At 34.8% G+C, this 19745-nt stretch overlaps 1 protein-coding gene across 9 annotated transcripts in view; it reads right to left on the bottom strand.

Moving 5' to 3' along the window:
• LOC119538478 (testis-expressed protein 12) overlaps positions 1-19745 on the bottom strand; it is a 132463-nt gene that overhangs the window by 32028 nt on the left and 80690 nt on the right. The window contains exons 2-9 of one of the 9 annotated variants that reach the window (XM_037841440.1): positions 17767-18510; positions 16109-16184; positions 15098-15209; positions 14939-14990; positions 11017-11072; positions 6568-6778; positions 3697-3908; positions 3356-3471 (exon numbers count right to left, since the gene is read on the bottom strand). In XM_037841440.1, the coding sequence (XP_037697368.1) occupies positions 3356-3471; positions 3697-3908; positions 6568-6778; positions 11017-11072; positions 14939-14990; positions 15098-15209; positions 16109-16168 (819 nt within the window). In that variant the 5' untranslated portion in view covers positions 16169-16184; positions 17767-18510. Of the gene's footprint in view, positions 1-3355; positions 3472-3696; positions 3909-6567; positions 6779-11016; positions 11073-11151; positions 11184-13720; positions 14216-14938; positions 14991-15097; positions 15210-16108; positions 16644-17766; positions 18511-19745 lie in introns of those variants that run through there. The other 8 variants (XM_037841438.1, XM_037841436.1, XM_037841437.1 and 5 more) reach the window with 8 other exon arrangements.

Genomic DNA, 19745 nt, shown 5'->3' with positions numbered 1-19745 from the left:
CAGATACCTGAGTCTAAATTACAGTGATAACATGTTAAAATATCAAAATGCTTAGGTTTCAACAAAAGATTAAAAAAAAAAAACATTCAAAGAAACAGAGAGTGGTGGCCCTGACAAAGGAGAAAATTAAAACATTACAAAGCATCAGTGTGGAGGACTAGACCTGGAATATACTAAAGATTTTTTTTTAATGGTCCTAAATATGCTCAAAGAGTTAAAGGAAAACATGGACAAATAACTAAAGGAAATCAGGAAATGATAGGTGGAACACAAAGAGAAGATCAATAGAGAGAGGGATATTATGAAATGGAAACAGAGCTGAAGACCACAGTAACAGAAATTAAAAATTGCCTTGAAGGGTTCAATAGCAGATTGGAACTCAAAGAAGAAAGAATCAGTGAACTTCAAGATTCAACTTCAACTAAAATAAACAAATCATCCAGTCTGAGGAGCAGAAGAAAGAATGAAAAAAAGTGAACAGAGCCTGAGGAACCAGTGGGACACCATCAAGCACACTAATATATGCACCATGGTAGTCCCAGGATAAAAAGAGAGAGAAAGGAGCAGAGAGAATATTCAAAGAAATAATGGCTGAAAATTCCCCAAATTTAGTGAAAGACTTTAATATATACATCCAAGACACTCAACAAACTCCAAACAGGATAAACCAAAATAGACCCCAGTGCACCATATTATAACCAAAATGTCAAATACCAAAGATAGAGAATTCTCAAAGGCATAAGAGAGAAGCAATGTGCTACATACAAGAGAGCCTCCATAATATTAAATGCCAATTTTTCATTAGAAATCATGGAGGCAAGAGGTGCTTAAGCAACACCTGCCAACCAAGAATTCTAAATCCAGCAAAACCGTCTTTCAAAAATAAGAGCGACATTAAGACATTCCTAGATAAACAAAAGCTAAAGGAGTTCATCACCACTAGACTGGCCCTACCAAAGATGCTAAAGGGAGTTCTACAAGTTGAAAGGAAAGGCAATAGACAACAGATCAAAGCCACATGAAGAAATAAAGATCTCTGGTGAGGGTTATGACACAGGTAAATATAATACATGCCAATACGGTTGTATTTGTGGGTTGTAACTCCACTTTTTACTTCTCACAGGATCAGTGGTTTTGTATTCATAATGTATAAACATGTAATTTGTGACAAGAACTACATTAAGGTGGGGGGACAGACAGGTATGGGGTCATAGTTTGTGCATGCTGTTGAAATTATGTTGTTATCTAAACCAAAGAGGGTGTTACAGATTTAGGATTTTAAATTTAAGCCCCAAGGTAACACAAAAAATTTTCAGAGAATACACAATAGAGCCCATAGAGACAGAAGTTGGAGTACAGATTGCCAGGGACAAGTAGCAGGAGAAATGGGGAGTTAATGCATAATAGGTGTAGGGTTTCTGTTTGGGTAACAGGAAAGTTTCAGTAATGGAAGGTAATGAGAGTTACTGCAACATTGTTAACAGTGATCAATCCCACTGAATGGTATGCTTGGGAGCGGTTGAGATGGGAAAGTTTATGTTGTATATATGTTCCCAAAATTTAAAATAAAAAAAGAGCATCTAACAATTAAATGCAATACATGATCCTCCATGGATCTTACAAGGGAGGAAAAAAGGCTCAAAAGGAGATTCTGGGGGACATATGACAAAACTGGCATATGGACTATAAACTTTATATCAATGCTAAATTTTCTGAACTGGATAACTGCACTTAAGGCAGTTACATAAGTGAATATCCTTGGTTTTAGGAAATACACATGGCAGGATTAAGTGTTCAAGGAGCATGATGTATACAACCTACACTCAAGTATTCAGAAATGGATTGATAAACAGTAACACACAGATAGATAGATAGATAAAGGGATTGATAGACTGATATGAAAAATATAGAAAAATATTAAAACTAGTGAATCTGGGTATCTGAGGAGACAGGGGTATACTGGAGCTCTCTGTATGGGCTTTTTTGTTTTGGTTTTTGCTTTTTTTACTGTCCTATAAGTTTGAAAGTATTTCAAAAACAAAAAGTTAAAAACTCTTACATAAGCAGATCTTATTTTAGGTGTATAAATAGAAGTGTGTCAAATACATTAAAAATAAGGTATGAAAAATACACTCTAAGTTCTAATATCTCATCTCTAGGAAATCAAAATTATTTTTCCCATTAAGAAGGTGAAACTGAGGCAAAAAAAAAAAGAAAAAAAAAGAAAAAAAAAAGAAAGAAACTGGAATAGATTTGCCCAGGATCACAGGAAAGTTCAAAATCAACATCAAAATAAAAATTAAAAATTCTGCTCCCACATTGTGAGAATAACTAACAGTGCTGAATGGTGTGTGAAGGTGGCGGAAAGGGTAAGCTCAGAGTCATATGTGTCACCAGAAGAAAGTAGGAAAGTTGGAGGTTAAAAGATGGGAATGTATAAAACAGTGAATCTTGTGGTGGACAATGTCTGTGATTAACTGTACAAATATTGGAAATCTCTCTCACAAACTAGAACAAATGTATGACAGTATAACTAGAAATTAATAATAGAGGGGCATATAGGGAAAAAATATATACCTATCGCAAACTATATACTACAGTTAGTAGTATTTTAACATTCTTTCAACAGTAACACATCAAAACATTAACATTCTTTCATCAACAGTAACATACCAAAACATACCAAAACTATGCATACCAAAACAGTAACATACCAAAACTATGAATCAATATGGAGGGGGGGTGTTTAGGGGTATGGGAGGATTTGAGTTTCCTTTTTTTTGTCTTTATTTCTTTTCTGGAGTAATGAAAATGTTCTAAAAATTGAAAAAAAAATTAATTGTGGTGATGGATGCACAGCCGTATGATGATACCATGGACAATTAACTGTACACTTTGGATCTTTGGATAGTTGTATGGTATGTGAACAATCTCAATAAAAAATAAAAAATTTAAAAAAATTTTTTTTAATTCTGCTCCCAAATTTTTTTTTATTCTTACTTAATGAGTTAAGTGAAAACTATACAAGTCTAGACAACTATCCATCAATACTACCTCCAGCTAGGAAGAAAATATCCCGACCAAGTTACATCTGAACTATTCTATTTCTCCTTTACCCTAGTTTTCAGAAGTTAGGACAAAGTAAGGAGTTAGATTATTTTCAAGGGAAAGACCCATCCCACAAGCCATTCCATTTAGGACAAAGGGTGTACAATGACCTGAATCAGTGGATAACTTTGTTTTTGTTCAGTTAAACGGCTCCAATTACTTCTTCAGATGTCTACTACTCTAGAATGCATCTTGAATAGAAAGAAATTTCAGGATGTAATTTATTCATTTTTGCCCTAGATTTTACCTTTTCTGTTTTTTGTAGGGTTCTGATGTCCACTTTATTCATAATGTTGGTCTCAGTACTAACGTAGTAATCGCCCTTGTACTGCACGTAGTTGACATTGGTGTTGTCAGTTGTTGCTGAAACCAAACTCCAGAGTTATTTAAGCACCACTGCTTACTGTAGTAGGCCCTGAGCACACACTCAAAGGGTGAAAGCAGTTTTAACATCCTACTACAACAAAAAGCAAAAGAACATTCTAACATTGATAGTGGTATAGACTGTCATATATCAAAATGATTTAAGTGATCATCACTAATCCTTAAACACCTGTTAATATCTGGGCACATTAAACAACTGCTTACCAGGCAGTTCAAACTTTGATATGAAACGTTCAAAAACATTCTTGCATGGATCAGGGAGAGCCAGTGTGCCAAATTCTGAGATCACAATTCGATTCTGATTGCTGTTGGCCTTATACGCATCACTCTGTAGAAATCGGCTCCTATAAGTCACAGTGCCCTTCTCCATCCTGAACTGGTGAAGCAGAGCCATTCCATCAAACCAGTGATTGTATCTTCAAACAGGAGCAAATACAGAAAAGCAGCTATTAGTAAGAAAAGCAAAAACAAGGAATGGGGTGATGTATCTTTATTTCAAATATAGAGAAAAGGGAAATAGGATGGGTTTACAATATCTGAATAACCCGAATAGTCAGAGAACTTGAAATTAAGGGAGGATAGAATTTGAATATATCCTTGGATACAACAGGAAAGAGCAACTTACATTCTTCTGACCTTTATTCCTTTAGCCCCCTATGAAAAAGCTCACATTTTAAAGGACTAAGGAAAAACCCTTCAGTGGTGACTCCTGAGATATTTCTTACCTTTATCCTACAGCCAAGAGGGGATACGAAATGCTTGACGTTTCCCAAAGGTTACAACAAGTTCCGAAGTTCTTAGAAGTAGTTATCTTCTTTATATCCTATATGTACTAAATTTTCCATTTACTTTCAATTTTTTTTCCAATTTATTAAAATTATACCAAAATAAATAAAAAAATACTGTCATCGTTATAGGGATAATCATTTTCATTCATATGAATTACACTAAAAATTATCTATTTAAAAATGATGGGGACAAAGGTACCCAGTGTTCTTTTTTACTTCAATTGCTCTTTTTCACTCTAATTATTATTCTTGTTATTTTTGTGTGTGTGCTAATGAAGGTGTCAGGGATTGATTTAGGTGATGAATGTACAACTATGTAATGGTACTGTAAACAATCGAAAGTACGATTTGTTTTGTATGACTGCGTGGTATGTGAATATATCTCAATAAAATGAAGTTAAAAAAAAAATGATGGGAAATTGAAAAAATGTAAGTAAAAGTTTGTGGCATTGCTTTTTTTGTTTTTTCCTTCAATGGTGGCCTTTTTATTAACAGATAGTGAAAGCTTTCTGGAAAGAGGTCCGTGGCTGTAGAACTTTTCCTGAGCACCCACTGTGTTCCCAGGCTCAATGCAGGGGGCAAGGAAAGCTTCCAGGCTCCTAAGCAGGAAGGACCCCAGTTCACCAGAAGTGCAGACTAGTGATCTCATTCTCTCAGCATACACTCTTAGTGAGCACCCTACTGTATGTGGCATTGCTTGAGAGGACTGAATGCTTAATGTCTTCAGCATGGATAAGCAAATCTAGTATCACTGTCTTAAAAGGTAATGGTTCTTGACAGTAATCCAGAAGGGTTGATTCTTGATGATAATTGTATAACTATATAGCTTTTGTCATGTGACCATGTGATCATGAGAACCTGGTGACCAACACTCCCTTCAACCACTGTATGGGCAGATGAGTAATAAAATAATGACAAAATATATATATAAATAATGGGGGAGGAGAATGGGTATGGGACGGTTTGGGGTGTTCTTTATTTTTTTTATTTTTTTTATTTATTTTGGTGTAATGGAAATGTTCTAAAATTGATTGTGGCCATGAATGCACAACTATATGATGATACTGTGAGCCATTAATTGTACACTTTGGATGGATTATATGGTGTGTGAGTTTATCTCAATAAAACCGCATTCAAAAAAAAAAAAAGGTAATGGTTCTTGGAATATTATCCAGCCATTAAAAATCATGGTCATTCAGATTTTGCAACAATGGAGATAAAGAGGTTTACAACACAGTGTTAAGTTTTTAAAACACAGGGCAAAAAAAAATTCTATGTACAATATGACTGCAATTATTCAAAACAAATCTGTAAAAAATAGGCAGGAAAGACTGGCAAGAAATACACCGAAGTGCTAACAGAGGATGCGTCAAGTGATACATGCTATTTTTCCCCTTTTCTATATTTCACAAAGTTTTACACAGTTAAAAACTTTTACAATAAAAAGTATCTAATATTTTAAAAATTTTAAACATTTAAAATATTTAAAACTGTTTACTACAAAGAAGATTCCTTCCTTCACATCTCTTCATGTCCCTAGTTGACATATGGAAAAATGATATACTAATGAGTTACAGGGTTTTCATTTATTTACTTATATTTATTGAGTGCTAAATATGTGCCTGGCACTGTTTTAGTTATTGCAGATATGGGATGAACAAGAAAAACTAAGCCCTTGCCCTCATGGAACCTACATTCTAGTGAGGGAAACAGCGAATAAACAAATAAACAAACAAATACTGGACAGTGATAGTGCTGTGCAGAGAATTTAAAATAGGTAACATGATAAAAAAAAATAGAGTGTTTAGACTAGGATATCAGGGAAAAGGCTCAAAGGATGTGAAATCTGAACTGAGATCTGAATGACAAGAACTAGCCAAACTTAAGAAGATTAGGGAAGAGAGATGAGCAAAAATAAATGTGCCAGGTTTGAGGAACTGAAAGAAGCCACTGAAGATGGAAGTTCTGGATGAGGAAGAGAGTGGTATGAGGTGAAAACATTGTTCCTTCCCTCAGGAACTGGTGGTGAGAAAGAGTGGGGCAGTTATATGAAGAGGCTTCAAGTTTACAATACACTGCAGAGCAGAAAAACTCAGAACTTTAAAAAAAAAATTAAGTCTCTCCTTTGAGGAATTATCCATTTTTCTCCTATTGACTATAGTTTCCTAATGGGTAATAAAAGAGATTGAATGCCAATGTTACTTAGCCTCAGAGAAGAATCAGATACTAATGCATTGAAACAGCACATGGCAAGAAATCCAAATTGTTCTCCCAAATAAAGGCTTACTTATCCTTTCCAAACTCGAATTTCCCAGGTCCAATTCGAACTAGATAGCCATTAAGCCACTTAGGAAAATGTCCTTGCACTCGAGCAAAGATCTGTGGAGTCTCCTCCACCGTGGTCAGTAGTGGTGCAATACATGGCAAATTTGTTCGGTTACTGAAGATCACTTTTTTCAGATGAGCATTTCCCATGTTCTTCCCATAGTTCTTCAAAACTGTGAAGAGGAAACCAAATGCACCAAAACTTTTAACAATCATCTATAAACATGACTGTTTCTCCTCAGACAATAATCTACTGGTAGCTTGAGAGAAACCTAAACCTGGCACCAAATACAGTCCCCAAATTCTCTCTCCTTCCTCATTCTCAGATCATCATTCCTTGGTTCTCCATTTTCAAACCACAACAATCCTTCCTGTACTTTTTGCAGTACAACTCTTCCTAAGAATTAACTCAGGATTTTAGTTACTATTTTCATTTTTCATAGTTGAACAATATGTGCCTTTTTACAAGAATAAATCTACATGCTATTGATGTGCTAACACCAAACTCATTGCTATGATTAAAAAAAAAAAGGAGCATCATTCAAAATTATTATAATTTCATTAACTCTAGTAATTTCACAACCAGGATGTGATCCTAAATATTTCATAGAGATTTCTGTGAATTTAACAGGATCTTAAATTTAATTCCTTCTATTTGAATGGCATACAAAAGAGTGTACATGGTAATTTCTAGGAAAAAGGTATCATAATTAAATTAGAGCACTGATAGCTGGTCTGAAATTACCTGAATTCAAAAGCTACAAGAAGTAAAAATCATTATTGTATAACCTGTATAACCAGGAGCTGAAAATTGTCCCTTTATCCCATACTTATTGAGTGCTTACAAGGCAGTATTGCATAACACAGAGGTATAGTCAGATATATAATCATTAGGTACTATAAAATATAATTATTTTATTTTCTTTCACACAAGTTGACTATTGACATAAAAATCTCTAGACTAGAAAAAAGTTAACATGTAGGGACACTATTCCTCTGAAAAAGTGAGATTTTTATCATTTTAGCAAAATAGTTTACTGTATTATATCTATTATGACATTTCTTTCAACTCTTCCAAAAATTCAGTTTAGAACACAGGAGACCTTCTACCCCTTTACATTAATAGTCCTGATTTCCCAAATAAAATGGACTTTCCCCCTGAATGCCCTTCCCATTACTTATCCCTAAGGAAATTTTATCCATTGTTCTAGGCCTATCTCAAATGCTACTTCTTTTAAGAGGCAGCATAGTGTGATATTTAAGAGTGCGGGCTTTGGTACACACAGACTGCTTAAATTCAAATCTTGACCTGCCATTTCCCAAATAAATAGTCTTGAGCAAACACTTAACCTCTCTGTGCTCTGTTTCCTCCTTTCTGAGAGGGGGATAATAATAATTCCAGTCTTTCCTAAGGCTGTAAATAATAAATGAGTCAGTTGATGGAAAGCTTTTAGAATGTAGTGAATACTCAAAAAAGCAAGCAATTACTATTATTTTATGTAGTTTTTAACAATCAATCCAACAAGATACAATATCTTCTTTCTTTAAATTACTTTGTTCATTCAACAAAGTGCTAGGTATTCCTGAGAGACAAAAAGTATCAGAACCCTGACGTAAAGGAACTCACTGCCTAGTAGAGAAAACAGGCATATAAACCAGATAATTTATACTGTTTAAGTGTTTTGTCTGAGTGTCGTTTCTCCAAGTATGATCTGAGTACTACTTGCAATAGAAATACCTATTAGGGTTATTGCTAAAATGCAGATTCCTTGACTCCACACTGGACCTAGTAAGTCATCAGAATCTCCGGGGTGGAGAAAGGAGGTATTCTTAGGCACACTACAGTTTGGTAACCACAGTATTAGAGACAGAAAGAGGATGCTTTGAAAACAGAGAAGGAAACTTCCAGGTATTTATCTTATACTTCATTTTTTAATGCAATTTTGAGATATATCCACATAATATACTACTTTTATTAACATTGAATATGTTTATTTTCTTCTCCTCTTAGATTAAAACAAATTCCCTGAGGAATGATTTTTAGTAGTATTATTTTTCTGATTTAACTTATTTAGGTAGAATTAAATTAAATAGCCCAATTGGACAACAATGGAATAGAGATACATGAATTAAAAACATTTTACATTCTAGAAAATATTTACATGTCTATATGTTCTGTACTCCACAGCATGCTGTTGGCAGTCTATTACATGCTCTTCAAACTTTCCATAGCATTTGATATAATTGTCAACACCTCCTTAAAACCCTTTGTGTTCTTGGCTTCTGAGACACTACTATTCTAACTTTCCTTCTCCCTTTCTGACTATTCTCTCCTTTGTGCCAGCTTCATTACTTATTGGCTCACAACCTTTGGCAAATTACATAATCTTTATGAACCCCAGGTTTTTCAGTGATAAAATAGGATAATGGGGATACGACGGGGATAAAAGTTCCTGTTCTTATCTGTTGCCACAATTAAATACATATATATGTATTTAATATAGTAGATAGCTTCCAAATATCAATTCCCTTTATTGGTTCCTCTTCCCCTTATCACCTCATAAACGTATTCCTAAAGTCTGTCCTTGGACCTTTACTCTTTAGTCTTAGCACTCTCCCTTGGTAATCTCATTTAGTCCCTTAATTTCGCCAATTCTTGCAGATGACTCTCAACGTGCCAACATACATTTATTCATTTTCACCCTTTCAAAATTAATTTTCCTACCTGCTAAATCATCTAGCTTCAAAATCTCTGTGGGCCTTCAATATAAATTCCGCACTGGTCCTCACGTTCACTAAATGAATAAATTCTCCCAACCATTCCCATGCTCGGCCATTAGCTGTAAGCAAAGAGGATGATATACGAAGCCAGTATAAATTACTAGGGCCCAGCAGTCTGCAAGGGAGCTTGGGGCATATCCTTTGTAAAGATTTTTATCAGTCTACTCCACGGGAGCAGCAACCCCACCCCCCACCCACCCCCAATTTTCTCTTGGCACTGATGCCTCAACTGTTCTTGCTTATCAGTCACTTCCTTTCTATTGTCCTAATTTATGCCTGCATAGGCTCTAGTTGGTCTATTATCGTTTGGAATATATATCTATATATTCTGATTGGAAAGAGAAATTAGATAGGAAACCAAGCTATCTTCTACAGGAGAGCTTCCTAATTGGGGTATCTCTTGATCTCATTAACCCTTGGGATGGCCAGGGATCCAAGGCCAATTGCCTCCAGCTGTAAGCAGCTCATCCAAGAGTCCAGATCTCATCCAATTTACCCCAGTGTGCAGTAAAAATATTATCATTTTTTAACATGTGCTATGATGTGAAAAAGGATGGAAATTACTGCTACTAAATTAGTCTTCCTAAGTATGGATCTGATTGCATCATATATTACTGCATAAAACCTTCATCAAATGGTTTTTCAGAGTCTACCAAGTCTAAACTGCCTGGCCAGGAGCTGAAGGAAGGCGCTGTACAGTTCCATCTCAACCTACCTGTCCAGTTTGGCCTCTCACTAATGCTTTCTGCTTCAGCCAAACTGGACCACTCCCCATTCTTTTTGCCTCATCATAATCATACCACTCTTGTCACCTAGAATATTTCCCAACTCTTTCAAATGAAATTTACTTGCCCTACTCATCCTTCAACATCAAGTTCCAATATCACCTGCTTCATAAACATAGCATTCACATTTCCTATAGAATTCCATAGCATTCACAATTCCCTCTGATGTCTCCTTAGTCTGAACTTCCACAGCATCTATTTATAGCTCTCATACCTTTATCAACCCTACAACCAGAATATAAGCTCCTTGAGTACAGGGTCTTTATTTTTATCTCCCCCTCTCTCAGTACTAACACATTGCACTGAACAAACCAAGCATTAAATTACTGAATTAAATAATTTTAAAGTTTATAATTTTAAAGTGCATATCAGTATGATTTCCAATAGCTCTCTATCAGTAAATTTCAAGGAGTAAAATTATGTAAAATAGTAGCTATAATAGAAAGCTATAAAGCAATAAACAGAGGTATTAAGGCAGTTTCCCAGAATACATATAGAAGACCAAACATTAACATTAGAAACTGTAGCAGCAATTTCAATTTATAAAACTCTGATTAGTGAATATTCTTAACATTGCAGATCCAAGAGAATCCCTATCCCCCAAATCCTGCCCCTATATGCTGTATAAGACATACAAATGTGAAGGCTGTTAACCTGATGAGGAAATAAATTTGGACTGTCTTCTTTAACTTCCGGCTCTGCAGGAAGTTAGCAGCAGTGTTGCTGCTTCTAAATGCTGCACACAGAGTGGAAAACTTAGAAGCCCCTGGTAATAATAAAGAAGCACAGAATTCTATTAAGGATCAGTAGGAAGAGAAATGAGAAGGAAGGGGCAAATGCCCTACCTGGAATCCAGCGCATTATCACAGAAAGGAAACCGACTGCAGTGGTAGAAAGACTGCTGACAAAACAAAGAAAGATTTGAAAAAACATTTTTGCATTGAGTTCAGATCCCAAGATTTCCAAATCCTCACACTCACTGGCAGCTCTATGCACCTGTAACAGTGAAGACAAACAGAACTTCCTGGGCTGTCCCTGGCTCACTGACAAAAGGGAGTGGAGGAGGAAGGGGAGGGGTTTCAAACTGTGTGTAATCTTTCAGGCTCATTTCCATGACAAGTATTCCAACAACCTGTCTATAACAAGTAGCGGTTTGACATATTAAAATTGGACCACCAATAGTGGTCTCCCTATCTAAACTCTTTCCTCTTTTTAATCTGAACTCAAACTAAAGTGAAGTCCGTTGAGCCATAGGATTGATTTCATTATGTATTCCTCTCCTTTGAAATACTCAGACCTTCTCTTTCCTTACAGAATAAAGTCTAAATTCAGTCTGGCAATAAAGGCCTCTACAATCTTGCCATAGCCTACCTTTCATCATTTGTCTCTCTGCCTTTTTATCATTTCATCCTTCTTTTTCTTTCTATTCATTTAATTTACAAGACATTTTCTGACAATCTAGTGTAAGGTCGTGCAAAGGTATGCCTTTAAAAAATATGTAACTATATATAAATTCATTAATTTAACAAAAATTTTTGAGCACCACTGTATCAACTACTAGGCTACACAACGAGAATACCAACAAAAAAGATTCAGTCCCTGTTCTCTGGCGGTTTAGATCATACTAGCTCCCATCCCGGTAAAATGACTTGCTAACACACCACATGATTTTGTTCTTTTGTGTCTTTGAATAAACTTTTCCCTGCCTGAAATACCTTCCTTCTCTACTTTTCAAAAAGCCAATTCAAAATCTACCTTTCTGATCCCTTTACCTAATGTCTTCTAGGAAATCCCACAGCATATATTGCCAATAACATAGTGCTTGTCACACAATGTCTTATTCTGTGAAATGTTTTTAGCATTTACATATAACATCTTCCTAGCAAATTTGAAATGTATTTCAAGAAAGGAGTGACTAACACTGTCATGAGGGTGAACCAAGAGTTTGTCTCAAACTATTCTGGATTCCATGCAGTGCCTAGCACAGAACATGCTTTTACAAAGATGTTCAATTTATATTTTGATTAGTAATCAAATAATTTATAAACTTGGGAAACTTCATTGAAATGAGAAAAGTGATGTTAGAAGTGTAAATTAAAGAGTAATAAACAATAGCATACCTCCAGTTGTGAGATAATTATTCTTGTCTATGTGGATGGTACTAAAACCATCAAATTTGCTAACAGAAGCTTTAATGGGCTCTCAGGCACTTTCATATTAGGAGGTAGCTATTCTGACCAGTAAACACATTTATGACTTAAAATCAGTTCCCTAGTCTTAATTATACCAAATGAAATAAATTTTCTGAATCTGCAAAGCTAAGAACGAGATACTGAACAATGGTGACACCATTAAGACATAAGAAGTATATCATGAAATTCAGTCTGAAACAAACCGATAGCCTTATCTTTCATATTAATAATAAATGTTTGGAAATAATAACTCAAAAACATTTCTTAATGACGGTGAGTCGGTAGAGTTATCATGTATTTAGAACATTAAGAAAATCTGTTCAAAATCCAGGAGACAAGTCATATGAATTCAAATATAGTCCTCTGGTTGCAGTTAGCATTAATAATTCCATTTCTAATAATTACTTCATTGCCTCCAACCTATCCTGTGTCATCATCACATCCCTCTACCACCTGAGTAATATTTTCCACTTAACACCCAGGTTTTTTGTAAATATTGTTTTACGTTGTCTTCCTTTCTTGTATGGATATTTATTTTATGTGGTATATATGCCTTAAAATAGCAATTTGATGATATGAGATTTTATTTTAGAGTTTAAAAGGCAGCAAGACAAACAGGCTGTCTACCTTAGGAATGAATTCCCTGTGGTACTGTTTGCAAATGTAGCCAAATTTGTGATTGCTTATATTGGCAAAAATACAGTTTCAATAAATTGAATTAGCTTTACAGTTGAAAAATGGGAGTGTGATTAAAAAATAATCTGATTAATACAGTTATCCCAGATGGTTACATAGCATATTGAAAGTTTTCGAAAATTTTTAACAGTACCTTACATGAAACTGAGAATGTTTTTTAGCTAGATGGATATTAGAACTTCTAGTCCAAATTCAACTTCTGAGTTATAATAGGATTGAAGTGACTTGCCAAGGTCACGCTGTTTTTTAAACCTATCACTACTTCTGTACCACTAATCTTTATCCCATACCATATTGCTACTAAGGCTTCTGAACGTAACTCATTAACTACACACTTCGATATTGTTAATGTGTAAAAAAGCCAACTCATACAAGATTCCAGTTAATAATTTCTGGTTTTTATTTTACTACTTTTACTACATGAAAATAATCTTAAACCAAAAGTTTTTATTAGTCATATATAATAACCAACAGTGAAATGAATTAAATGCTAATATTAAATAGCAAAACACACAGTTAAATTTTATTACATAGTGAGAAACAGATAAATTGCCTCTAGTAAAAAAGTTTAACTTTTGAAAAATAATACCAACCAATACCAAAACATTTAAAACCTATCTCTAAAGCTAACTGCCATTTAAACAAAATATCCTATAGAAAAAGTGCAATGTTGTTAAACATTGTCAAATAAACTCATTGAGTCATTCAAAAGTTTAAGAAAGGCTAGGAGGCTTAAGGCAGGCGAAAATCCACATACGATTTAAATAATTTACACTTCTATAAAATGTGCCAAATATTCAATCCTCAAAAGAAAACCTATGTACTTCATATTAGTGTCGAGTATAAAGCCCCTTTGAAAACCAGAAAATAAATTCAAGGAGTTTCCCCTTCTATGTTTAAAATACACACTTTCTTTAACAACTAGGGAGCTTTCAGGGCATAAATGTTACTCTTACATTACAACAACAGGCTATATCGCTTAAATTCTCAGCTTATTTTAGGTATACAATTTTATCTTTGCAGCGTGTTTGCAATCACTGTAAACCTCTGTCTCAGGAGTTCTCTTTTTTGTATTAGAAAGTTTTCAATAGTATTGGCTTCTTTGAAGAGTTCATCTATCTCATCAATGTAAGATGCATCTACTGCTGCTCTCTCACTAATGGGAAAAAAAGTTCTATGTTAAACTAAATAGTTGTATAAAGTCTAAACATATCAACATAGTGATGTTCTTTTTTATACTACATCTGTTACAAACTTCATTTAAATGGCTTTGCATGCTACTAATTTACTAAAACTCTTTGGGAAAAGTTAAATTGGTTCCATAAATATTTCTGACTGCTCAGAAAGTCTCCTGACACAGCAGAAGTATATATTATGCATTATAACTCAATATTAAATAAAATACATTCTTTTGAAAAAACCATTATTCAAATACAATGATTGTCCATTAGTTTATAAAACTCCCTTATAAAACATGATAATCTCAGGCTAATAAAAATTTTAATTCAGCCTTCAAATATATATATAATATTCATTTATATTTAATGTTGCTCTATTATCATTAATTTCACCAAATAGGATTTTTCTCAAAGTTTTTTACATAAAATTTAAAGTGTAATGTCATCTAATTAGAGACCAAGATACATCCAACCCAGTATTACCTCTGGCAATAACAAAACAAAGGATGTTTAGTGAAAAAGTTAGGGCTATACTTTGAAAATAACATCTATTATAAGAAACTGAAATAGAATTAAAAATTCCAAAATTATAATTACTGGATAATTTTCACAGCCACTGAATTAAACTTCTGATCATGGAATTTCCAGAAGAAAACTATTTCTAAGACAAAGATTCAAGAGACCAAACTATAAGTACTTGCCTTAAGATCTTTGCATATGTAGACAACATTAGATTAATTTCCTTGCTCATATCTGTTCAAAAAAATCATTGAGTAAGTTATGAACTATAACAAACCTTCTGCATTATAAAGCTGCTGTATTGTTCTTTTTTAAAGAAATATAAGCATTTTATACATCACCATTCAAATCTTTCTCCAGGGCTTCATCATCATAAAATAATCCAGAGCTTTCAGAGAATGATGAATCTGATTTTCCAAGAGAGGACAGCTGTGGACTATCTGGCATTTGAGGCTAACAAAAGAAAGCAAAGAAAATAGGTATATAGTTAAGAGATCCTTAGGACATAAAGATTCTATTTAAAAAAATGTATATCAAACACATGTCAGGAAAAAAACAGACATGTTAGAAATTATATATCTCATGCCCTAATAAGTTATCTGAAATTTTATTATCAAGGAAACTTTAGGCTCAAGAAGTATCTTGCTCAACATACTAAATTTTAGTTTAGTTTTAAACTAGACTTTTAATATAGTTTAATCCTCTGATGAAAAAGTTTCCTGCATCTTAACCAGTAAAAGTTTCCATAGCAATATAGCAAAACTATCATTTGCATAAAAGCCAAATACTCATAGAATTTTACAAGAAAATATAATTTTTAAGAGAGAAGTGAAGAGGACCAGGTGACTGTGACCTTCTTTAAAAATATCTATAACTATAGTACCTAGGTTTCCTACTTATCATAGCAAAATAATTATTGACGAAAGTACGATTTGTTTTGTATGACTGCGTGGTATGTGAATATATCTCAATAAAAAAAAAATTTCAATAAAAAAAAATGGGTAAAATGGCAAATTATATGCCATATATATGGAATCACAATAAAGTTATTAATAAAAAGAATATGACATTGTAAAAAAAAAATTATTGAAAGTCTTACATATATAACAAAGGCACGGACTCAGTTCTGTTTCAAGACCACAAACACCCATAAAGAAATTTCCCAATAGTTTCTTGGAAGCCTATACTCAGTGAAAAGGCAGTTGGAGTCAACTTAGTTCCTGCTGGGACAATTTTAGCTCTGGGAATTAAATTAAATTCCATTTGTCAATAGAGCTTTCTTAAATAAAAGAAATTTAAGAAGTATATAAAATAGAATAAAAAGATTAAGTTTCCAGGGGCACATAGTTTACCTCCAACTCTCTTGGTCTCTTGTAACTTCTAGTATCAAGTTTCACAAGGTTACTTGCCATATTCTGGAGGCAAGAACTGCAACGTTTAGAGCAATACCATATTTAGGCACAAATTCCATGCTACTGCTCTCCTGAACCCTTCCCTTCTTTCCACTCCTACAGTCTGTCACTTAATCTGCCAGTTACCCAAACCACTCAACTACTCGCTTCTCTAATTCATCCTACCAACTGTTGTTTGGGTAATCTTTCAAAACTCTGACTACTGTATTACTTTACCTCAAAAACCTTCCCTTGACTATTCACTGCCTCCAGAATAAGTTCAAATTCCATGGATGATACAGCAACCAACATCCTACCTCACCTGGTGCCAACCTACCATGCCTGTCATTTTCAACTACCCCTCTTTACAAACCCAGCCAAACTAGCCTCTTTGGCACTTTACCCTTGTTTCAGGATTGGCTCATTTAGGAATCTTCTATCTTCACAAAATCTTAATGTTGGAGTGGATCTTACAGTTCATTTAATTCAATCTCATTTTTTTTTTTTTTTTTTTTTTTACAAATGAGTAAACAGGGACAGAAATTGTTGACTGAGGTCAAACAAGTAAATCTGGGCCAGAATGAAACCAAGATCTCCTCATTACTTCTAATCTGAGTTTTTTCCACTGTCCTACCTTAACTTCATGCAATTCAATTTTTACTTTTAAATTATTTTCCCATAAATTTGGAAGGACTTTTTCCCTAGGAGTCTAAAAAGTTAACGTTAAACTTAAGGAAAAAATTTGAAAACCTAGAACGGTATATAGTTTCTACATCTTAGAGATGAGGAGCCCTGTCTGTACTCAAGTTATCAATTTACTTTTTGCTTGAGGTTTTTCTTTGGGGCGGGGGGTGACCTGGATAACTGTAATGTATCTGATTAGGCATATATAATATGCTTACAAATGAAACAAACACTAACAAACCATAGAGAAAGATTTGTGTTTAGTAAATTCCGTAAATTCCACATAAAGCTTCTACATTCCTACAAGTCTAAATGCTATAATATTAATATTCAGAAAATACTGTACATGCACAGGGGTACAAACTTTGCCTTGAGAAGTTGGAAAAGTTTCAGAAAAGCTAACAAGGGTTGCTCTCTTCTTCCTTCCTCTTTCTTTTACACTTCTCTCCTTTCTGAATGTAATAGAATGTTTACATGTATCAAATTGAAACTTGTATAATTAAGTAATTCTCTGTTTCTGTAAAAATAGGTTAATTTTTCTGTCATAATTTAAGGCCTCAGCTTATCTATATCTAGGCCTGGTTAAGAGGCAGGTCCTCATCCCACAACCAACACCATTCACAGCAAATGACCCAGGCTATGCAATCTAAGGTGACTTAAGTCATTACCAAGCACTACCCCTTTGCCTTAACCCAACTCTTCTCTTCTAGGCCTCTCTTCTCTCCGCCCTCCAGGCCCCTCAGGACATTTCACCTACCTTTACCTCACTTTCCACCCAGACCCCCTTTCTTTCGTCCCTACTTGTGCTTTAGTCCCACTAGAGACTCTGAGAGAGAGCATCCGTCCTCTCTCACCGCCTCACACTCAGTCACACTCTCACAGCGCTAATCCTTCTAGCCCCACCCCAGGACCACTCTTCTACGCGGCGTCAGCACCTTACTCCTCCTCACTGAAAGTGCGGGAATGCGGTGACCGAACCCTAGTGCGCAGACTCCGCACGTGACTAAGAGCACAGGGCGCTCCCAGCAAGCAGTGCGCTAGCCACGTGACCGGGACGCTCAGGCCTGTCCGTGTGCTTCACCTCTCTTCTATCCTGGCTTGGAGCTCTCCGCGCTAATAGGAAAAGGTGGTCTTCTTGGAATCTGTGAAACAAAATTTTTTTTCCACCTCACAGTATATGTTTGAGGGAGAAGGAGGAAAATTTGAAACTGGTCTCTCAAAAAGGAACAAAGAAGACTTCCCAAAACAAGTCTGGGGTGTGTTTCAGAGGCTTGGGATCTCAGTAAATGAACACAAAATAATACACCCAAAGAGAGTAAAAGTGGCATCCTATTCCAAATGATCTGTTTGAAAGAAAGGTTTAAACCCGAGTTTCCCTGTCCCTCGAGTGAGGCTTCTAGGTTCAGAGCCTCAGTTCCTTCCCCTCTTTTTATGTGGTGCAACCAAACTTTCAGAATCATACCCTTTTAGAAAATTACTTTCTTAATACGTCAATTAATTCAGTCGACTTACCTAGCAGCTTTCAAAAAATCTGTTGTAACACGCATGGTTCACATACTTGTATCTGTCAATTAATTCAGTCGACTTACCTAGCAGCTTTCAAAAGATATTTTGGAACATGAATCGTTCACATACTTGCATCTTAGCCTCATCAGGTGTTTCAATGTGGAAACTTTGACCTGCAATTTCAAAGAAGACACCTTAGACTTATGCCCAGTTACTTGGTTGTGGAAGAAAAAACAAGAGCATTATCTCATAAAACAAAGGTCAATGACACTCCTCCATAAACTCCAGGTACACAATCTTACACCTTAGCAAATTATATTTAACAACTGTATACATTATGAATGTTTTTGCCTTTTTGCTTGTATTTAAATGTTATTTGTCACCAAGACTTGGAAGTATTGTATATGTATTGTATACTCGTTGTCAAAGTGCCAGTTGTTTTAAGCTCCTAAAAAAACAGGCATTTGGTTTGTTAAACTTGACTTGCTAATGTTGTGAAATATAGGTCGTTTATAAATACTACAGTTGATGGTTATAGTGAAGTTAATGACACAGTACTTAAGGGGTCCCAATCACTCTGTGGGGATGATGTCAATCTGTATTGAAAATTTCACTATCTGTGGTAAAATGGGGGGTGATGGGGAAAGTATTTTTCATAAAGCTAAATGTATTCACTTTAAAGGACTATCCTTTATTCTGGTACTGTATCATCCCTAATTCTTTTGGTGGTAGTGTCCTTTCATGAAATAAAAATATAACGATCTAAAATTTTTTCAGTGTCCTCACTTGGTAAAATATAAAGTTGACCACTGAATGTTAATCTCTTCATTATTATTTTTTAACAGTCTGTTAAATACCAACTTACAGAAAGTCTTGGGAAAATACTGAACTAATTCCTCTCTCAGTCTTCACAATGTATACCTAAATAGGTGGTTATCCATTTGTTCATAATATATTTCCAGGAAAATTTATTCTACCTAACACATAAATGCTTTCATCAGATTAAGAGGGACATTTTATTTTATTTTTACATCTTATTTCCATTGTGTAAACTAAAGAAGAATGGGTTAAGGAAAAGTGACAGTGTGGGGTTGTAATTTTCTAATACTTTAAAATGTTCTAAGGGCTCTAATCATCTCAATTACTCTTCACAAACAACTCTATGAAGTAGGCAGGGTACTGAGATGTTTTGTATCAAAGACAAAAATGTTTCTCCATTTGTAAGAAATGGGTAAATTGTGCATTCTCTATCTTTACAGCTAGAAAAACATCACTGGCAATGGGCAGTTTAAAATTAGAAATCGTAGTTTGGTGCTCTGCTTCTGATCCCTGTTTGACCCTACTTCACGCTTTCATGTTAATTGGCCTTATTGGACACTACAGTTGGAGGGTGAAACTTCGTCATTTC

Source organism: Choloepus didactylus, chromosome 6 (genome assembly GCF_015220235.1).
Source record: "Choloepus didactylus isolate mChoDid1 chromosome 6, mChoDid1.pri, whole genome shotgun sequence".
NCBI classification, from domain to species: domain Eukaryota; kingdom Metazoa; phylum Chordata; class Mammalia; order Pilosa; family Megalonychidae; genus Choloepus; species Choloepus didactylus.
The sequence above is the reverse complement of the archived record's forward strand: the minus strand, read 5'-3'. Positions and strand labels throughout refer to the sequence as shown.